The sequence below is a fragment of the Palaemon carinicauda genome, chromosome 11 (genome assembly GCF_036898095.1).
Source record: "Palaemon carinicauda isolate YSFRI2023 chromosome 11, ASM3689809v2, whole genome shotgun sequence".
NCBI lineage: Eukaryota > Metazoa > Arthropoda > Malacostraca > Decapoda > Palaemonidae > Palaemon > Palaemon carinicauda.
The window spans coordinates 44,556,200-44,564,974 of NC_090735.1; the positions used below are offsets into that span (position 1 = coordinate 44,556,200).

An 8,775-nucleotide genomic window follows, 5' to 3' on the forward strand; every position below is an offset into this window, starting at 1 on the left:
ATATATATATATATATATATATATATATATATATATATATATATATATATATATATATATATATATATATATATATGTGTGTGTGTGTGTGTGTGTGTGTATACATATATGCTTATGATCAATATGTTGATTATACCTTATATAATATTTGATTGCAGTATAATTATGAAATATTTCAAATAATGGGAAAAATAACCATCAAAATCAAATTCCACCTCGTCTCCCTATCTCGGAAAAATATGAGCTTATGACTGGTAACGGAATTTCCGACATTTATTAGCTAAGATATAAACATAAAACGGATGAAGGCTGGATATTAATAAACTATATCAATAGGTGAAACAGTACATATATATATATATATATATATATATATATATATATATATATATATATATATATATATATATATATATATATATATATATAAATATCCTAATGATCGTGTTGACCCTGATCAAAAGCAATTTATTAATAATAAATGATGAGATCCTGCGCAAAAACGAGGGAGGTAGTTTGAAACCAGGGGGGTAACTTAAAACTGGTTTCAAATTACCCCCGGAGGTAGTTTGAAACCGGTTTCAATTCACCCCCCCCCCCCCGGTAATGTGAATCCGGTTTCAAACTACCAGGGGGTAAGATTTGGAGGAGGTAATTTGAAACCAGTACACCGGTGTAAAGGTTTCAAGTTACCCCCAGTTTCAAACTACCCCCCCCCCGGTAACTTGAAACTGGTTTCAGATTACCGGGGGGGGGGGGGGGTTAGTTTGAAACCGGTTTCAAGTTACCCCTTCTGTTTTCTAGTTACCCCCTCATCAGAATGATAAATAATTCATGTGACATCGTAAATATGTATCATGCATTTATTGCTGGCTTCGCAGCAGTAGGAAAAAGGGTTTAATTTTGCATTTAAGACCAAATATTGTGTATTAGTGAATTATATGACACGTTAAAAGTCAGACTATAATTCAAGGTTTTGTGATAAAGGCGAGGTGGAATTTTATTTTATTTCAGTGTTCGTGTGATGTTGATATTTTCGTATTCAAGACCTAACGTGTCATATAATTCACTAATACACAATATTTGAAGTTACAGACTGTCATTTAAGGTTTAATGATAACTGTGAGGTAAAACTTCATTTTATTTCAGTGTGCGCGTGATTAACAAGATTTTTTTGTTCTCTTTTTATTTTGCTATCTCCAATAGATTCCATTCATGTGCTTTAGGTGCATGAGCTTCGGGCGGCAATAGGCCTAGAGAAATTGACAAAAATCACTCATAATAAATGGTGTTGATTATTTTATTATTCATACAAATGCACATATATATATATATATATATATATATATATATATATATATATATATATATATATATATATATATATATATATATATATATCTATATATATATGTGTATATATATATATATATATATATATATATATATATATATATATATATATATATATATATATATATATATATATATATATATATATATATATATATATATATACACACAGCTTTTGAACAAGGGCAGCCAACGCGCAGCTTAAGGTGTCAATCACCAAAACTCATTTGCGGCGGTGCCGATTCTCCTTAATCCCGATGCTTTCGCTTCACTAAGATAAGAGAAGGAAAATGACAAACTAGGAGATAAGCCATACACGTTGCCACTAGGTCAGTTCACTGAGACCTTTGGTCAAATCCTATTAAATGAATGAAGATTAGCTTCCTCATTTACTGTCTTGCACAATAGGCTTCCGTAAAAACCATGGTAAGTTCTCAGCGTCGTGTTTTTCGCCCAGAAGAAAGAAAAATGGTATACAATGTCTATTAGTTTTGTTAAATGGGAAAATGATAATGAAATTTTTAAATTTTGAATTGACCAAACAATCAAACGTGTCACAGATGCAACCAACATATCAAAAACGACTTTGTTTCAGATTTGCAAGGAAAATTGGGTCAAGGGTATTAAGCATACTGATAACATTATAAAGGAAGACATGAAAATGGTCTGAATTAACTAGTTCGTTGAATCATTTGTGATAGCACTAACTTCATCTGACGAAGTCACCATAACCACGTTTGATAACACAACCTTTGCTGTAGAAAAAATTTGTCGAATTAAAAAAAAATTCTAAAACAATAAAATCACCTATGTAAATATACCATATTAAACATAGTTAATTAAATCCTTTGTAAAGAATCCTGTCTTTTAATAATCAATCAGAATTGAGAAGTGAATTTATTTGATATCAAAATTAAGATTATTTCTGTTAGTATGTTAATCTTTTTATAACAATTCTGCTCTATGTCAGAGTTTCAACTTTGTTGTCACCCCGTGGTTGCAAACAAAAAGAGCGAAGGAAACAATTTGGAGAGAGTATCAAATTAAGAGATTATATTCTTAGACCGTTCAAATGCGGGTAAATGACCCATTAGCTGACTGTTCTCCTTTTCTTGGCTCGCCCATAGATTAAAACGGTCAAGCCACGTGTGCTTTGAAAATGACCCAAGAGATAGCAATGCCACTATTGGGCTCCGAGTTTGCTCTTAAAATGGTTTGACTGTCACTATACCCATAGATGCAATATAACAATAGAACTCCTTGTGTCCATATATCTTTTTGTTTATTCATTTATTCTGTCAGTGATAATGCATAGAAAATTCGTAGTATTTGGATGCTATGCACGTGAAAAAATAAAAGCTTAAATATAAATTACCAACATGCATGTCGTCGTGCAATAGAATTAACGTTGTGTAAGGTACTGTTAGCTCGATTCATTTTAAACCAGAGGACTTTGAAGATGGCAGGAATTCTCGATTAATAGCATTTGCTGTTTAGTCATTTGATGAAATGAGTAATAAGAAAGAATGGAGCTATGACAAAGGGGCAGAAGTCTTATATAAACCGAATGGAAATGTAGACTATGTTGCGAGGTCTTTTTTTTTCTTTTTGATAAATTTCAGGTAAAATTCTTAAACATTTTATCACACAGTTTTTCAATAATTTTCCATTTCGAGATCAACAGAAAAAAAATCCATACACGAATCCATCACTTACTACTCTGGAAGATGGTTTAAATAGGATTTGATTTAGCCCATGATAGCCTTTAGGCTAATATCAGTAACAACAGTTGTGAGATCAACACAAGCTGTGTTCAATGTAATCCATAGAGGGCTATAAAGTGTAACGACTTTACCGTAGTCCAGGTGTTTTCGTATACAAACAACCAATGTAAGTACAGTAGCAGCAAACAGCATGTACTGTATCTTGTTTTATTAAAACTGTTAAAATTGCTTACAATCTTGCTTTATTAAAAGTGTTAGTTATTTACAAATATCATGAATGATATAGTATTTACAACATATATACAAACATATATATATATATATATATATATATATATATATATATATATATATATATATATATATATATATATATATTTATATATATATATATATATATATATATATATATATATATATATATATATATGTGTGTATACATATATACTTATGATCAATATGTTGATTATACCTTATATAATACTTGCTTGCAATATAATTATGAAATATTTCAAATAATGGAAAAAAATAACCATCAAAATCAAATTCCACCTCATCTCCCTGTCTCGGAAATATATGCGCCCATGACTGGTAACGGAATTTTCGACATTTATTAGCTAAGATATAAACATAAAACGGATAAAGGCAGGATACTAATAAACGATACCAATTGGTGAAACAGTACATGTATATACATAAGACCTAATGATTGTGTTGACCCTGATCAAAAGCAATTTATTAATATTCATAAATGATGATATCCTGCGCAAAAACGAGGGGGGTAGTTTGAAACCAGGGGGGGGGTAACTTAAAACCGGTTTCAAAATACCCCCGGGGGTAGCTTGAAACCGTTTTCAAGTTACCCCCCGGTAGTCTGAATCCGGTTTCAAACTACGGGGGGGGGGGGGGTAAGATTTGGAGGAGATAATTTGAAAGGGCGACCGACAAATGAGCGGCGAATCAGTAGTGAGAGTATTCTGAAAGAGCGACAAAATATACTATTAAAAGAGCGGACGACCTGACTGCCTCATTATCCTCCCACCTCCCACCCCTACCCCCTACTTCGTTCCGGGGTCAGCCAGTTAACCTTGTCGGTGACCTCCATACAACTGGTCAGTGTGTCTGGTGATTCCACCCAGTACAGTCAAGTCGTGCCAACATGGAGTTCACCATTACAGAAACTAACAAGGGAAAGAAATGCATAATCTATGAAGGTTACAAGTTTAGAGTCGACACAACATTAAGTGATGGAAGTTTTTCATGGCGGTGCACAAATGGGAAGTGTAAAGCTCGAGTGAAAACAGACTGTGAAATAGGTAGCATTGTCCCTGTGCAGTTGCAGCACAATCATGAAAATGATGAGAGAAAGCTTGAACGACAACAACTACGTACTGCAGTGAAAAGTAAAGCAAGTGATGACATGACAGCAAGGCCGGCAAAAATAATTAGGACAGAACTTTGTAAAGTTACGGAAAACAATCTGCAGTCTGGTGATCTGAAATGTCTGGCACAATCAATATACCGTGAAAGAAGGAAGCAATATCCTGTTTTACCTAAAAATCGTGAGGAAGTTCATCAAGCGCTTGAATCCATGAATACCACCACCAGCAAAGGCGAAGAGTTCGTGTTGGAAAATAACCCAGACACAGGCATTGTTATCCTGTCATGTACAACAAATCTGGAATTTCTGGTAACTTCTGCAGAGGAGATTTTTATTGACGGGACCTTTAAGAGTTGCCCAAAATATTTTTATCAACTGTACTCTATCCATGGCCTATGTAATGGCCACTATATTCCTTTAGTATATGTTCTTTTACCAGGTAAATCGGAGGAGATTTACCGAACCATGTGGAAATGCTTACATGATATTTGTGTATCAAAAAATCTGCAACTGCAACCCTCTGTAATACACGTGGATTTTGAATTCCCCATACTCACTATCATGAAAGAAACTTTTCCGGATGCAATAATCAAATGCTGTAGATTCCATTTAGGGCAGGCGTGGTGGAGGAAAATCCAAAACCTTGGCTTAAGTAAAGAATACAAAGACAAGAACAGTGACATAGGACAGTGGTTAAAGCTATCTAATGGTCTCCATTTCATTGATCCTGCTGATATTGAAGACTGCTTTATTGAGGAACTGATGTCATGCGCACCACAGAAAGAAAAATGTACTAATTATGCAGACTATCTCGTTGATAACTATGTCACACCTCATTCCAAGTTTCCACCAGTGCTTTGGGCTGAAGTACCCTCTAACGACAAACGCACAAACAATGCGGCTGAATCCTTTCATGCGCATTTCAACGCACAATTTTACAAAGCTCACCCAACCATCTTCATCTTCATGGATGTAGTCAAGAAGCTCCAAGCAACAACGTACTTGAAAATCAGAAGTACCGGCATGCCAGCTGTCCCAAAGAAAGTGGATAAAGAGAAGTGTGAATATGCCATAACTCAGTTCGCCAAGTACAAGTCGCAGGATATTAACCGACGTCAATATTTACAATCTATGGGTTGCAGTTTCATGGCAAGAACTGATTTGATGTGAACGGAAGATATGATGTGAACACACTTAAGTGACGAAAATACGATCTGAACACATTTAAGTGACGAAGATATGATATGAACCTTTAAAACCTTCAAAACCGCTTTAAAACAAAATATTTTTCCTGCTCAAAAGCCTACTTCCACCTCCCCGTGGTGAGCAGGGGGCAACAGGTATTTACATCTGGCTAACGGAAGAGGTAATTAAGACGCTCATCTGTTGTAAAATGTAGCCGCTCTTTTAATAGTAAATCTGTCGCTCTTTCGAGAAAATGTTGCCGCTCTTTTAACATATAGTTTCGCTCTTTTGTGAAACTCCGATATGAAACCGGTACACCGGCATGAAGTCGGCGCCTTCGATGAGGCAAGGACCCCCGTTGGGGCCTGGCAGTGGGGAGAGAGAGAGAGAGAGAGAGAGAGAGAGAGAGAGAGAGAGAGAGAGAGAGAGAGCTTACATAGGTACATAGAAGTTACGCGAAGACTCTGTTGTTACTATTTTGACAATTGTTGTCTTAATAACATCTAATTAATAGAATTATCACACAAATTATAAATGCAATACCATCCCCTTTTATTTATATGATTTTCCATATTATTATTAAAGCTTTTTGTATTATGCAAGTCAATTATAATGTAGGTTTTAAAATGCCATATCAACCAAAATCAATTAACTACCAGGTTAACCTTATGTAACCCCCAGAGAGTACATTACCTATACACTTTGAAGTTCATATAACTACATGTGGTCAGTCTCTCAACCCCCTTGTTCCAACCCCAAAAACCCCACCATTATTATGGTCCCACAACCCCGCTATTACCTCCATAGCCCTTTGAAGGAATGATCTTAACTGTTAAAAGGTTTCCATAGCATCCCAAGTCTAAAATAGATTTAAAAAACATTCAAAATTGATAATATATATATATATATATATATATATATATATATACATATATATATATATATATATATATATATATATATATATATATATATATATATATATATATATATATATATATATATATACATATATATATATATATATATATATATATATATATATATATATATATATATATATATATATATATATATATATACACACACACATATATATATATATATATATATATATATATATATATATATATATATATAAATATATATATATATATATATATATATATAAATATATATATATATATATATATATATATATATATATATATATATATATATATATATATATATATATATATATAACTTATTTACCTCCGCCAAAGAAGTTGGAAGGAGATTATGTTTTCCCCCCTGTTTGTGTGTTTGTTTGTGAAAAGCTCCCTGGCCACAATTTCAATCGTAGACTAATGAAACTTGCAGGAATTAAACGTTGTGTAAAAAGTTGGACATGATTAAATTTTCGAAAGTCAAGGTCAAAGGTGAAGGTCATGGTCAAGAAAATTATCAAGGAATAAGCTGCTGTGGCTTAGGTCTACGCTCTACTGAGTGATTGAGTGCCCCTCTATTATGTTACGGTCCGGTAGTTTCAAATAATAGTTACATACTGCTTTTCAATTTGATATATAATATTTAGACTTGTGTAACATAAATTCGTATCTTTCTCTCTGCTTTCACTCACGAATGAGGAAGATAATGGGGAGGTGGAATAGAGGACAATATCTTTATACTACAGTACTATGTAGAGGAGATCAGCTATGGAAATAAGAAACTCATCATAGTTACTGGTATAGACTTTAGTAAAGCCTTCTTCTCTGTAGAAAAAAAGAAGAGAGGTATTAATAGAAGATTTGAAAGAATACTGAATCAACACCAAAATCATAAGTGCAATTGCAAATATTTACCAAGGAGATACTACAGACATTGACTTAGGAGATGGAAGGTCTACAACAAGAAATGGAGCTTTACGAGTGAAATAAAACAAGATTATTATTATTATTATTATTATTATTATTATTATTATTATTATTATTATTATTAGCTAAGCTACAAACCTAGTTAGAAAAGCAGGATGATATAAGCCCAAGGGCTTTTCCAAGGAAAAATAGTCCAGTGAGGAAATGAAATCAGGAAAAAACTACTAGAGAAGTAATGAATAATTGAAATAAAATATTTTAAGAACAGTAACAACATTAAAATAGACGGATCTCAGCCGAGGACCGTGAGTTTTAAGCTATTTACTGGGGAGGCCACTGCTGTGATGTTGGGCACCACAATATTGGGGGTTTGGGCTTGCCCAGCTGACGTTCTGGCAAGCATCTGTTCTGATAAAACTGGAACTGAAACCAGACATCCTTACCTTCATCGTTTACTAACATGGCCCCTCTAGGAGCTTCCCATTTCCCTCCACTCCTCTTTTGTCTATAGACAAAGTTCACTTCCAGATCTAAGAAAATGAATATAAAGAGACAATTATTATTATTATTATTACTATCCAAGCTACAACCCTAGTTGGAAAAGCAAGATGCTATAAGCCCAGGGTCTCCAACAGGGAAAAATAGCCCAGTGAGGAAAGGAAATAAGGAAATAAATAAATGAAGAGAACAAATTAACAATAAATCATTCTAAAAACAGTAACACCGTCAAAACAGACATGTCATATATAAACTATTAACAACATCAAAAACAAATATGTCATAAACAAACTATAAAAGACTCATGTCCGCCTGGTCAATAAAAAAGCATTTGCTCCAACTTTGAACTTTTGAAGTTCTACTGATTCAACCACCCGATTAGGAAGATCATTCCACATCTTGGTAACAGCTGGAATAAAACTTCTAGAGTACTGCGTAGTATTGAGCCTCGTGATGGAGAAGGCCTGGCTATTAGAATTAACTGCCTGCCTAGTATTACGAACAGGATAGAATTGTCCAGGGAGATCTGAATGTAAAGGATGGTCAGAGTTATGAAAAATCTTATGCAACATGCATAATGAACTAATTGAACGACGGTGCCAGAGATTAATATCTAGATCAGGAATAAGAAATTTAATAGACCGTAAGTTTCTGTCCAGCAAATTAAGATGAGAATCAGCAGCTGAAGACCAGACAGGAGAACAATACTCAAAACAAGGTAGAATGAAAGAATTAAAACACTTCTTCAGAATAGATTGATCACCGAAAATCTTGAAAG

The 8,775-nt window shown here is 33.6% G+C and overlaps 1 protein-coding gene across 1 annotated transcript; it reads left to right on the forward strand.

The window, feature by feature from the left end:
* Nucleotides 1-4,236: 4,236 nt before the first annotated feature.
* Nucleotides 4,237-5,628, forward strand: LOC137649262 (uncharacterized). Its single transcript, XM_068382249.1, has one exon. The coding sequence runs from the start codon at nucleotides 4,237-4,239 to the stop codon at nucleotides 5,626-5,628; it is 1,392 nt and encodes a 463-aa protein (XP_068238350.1).
* Nucleotides 5,629-8,775: the final 3,147 nt, after the last annotated feature.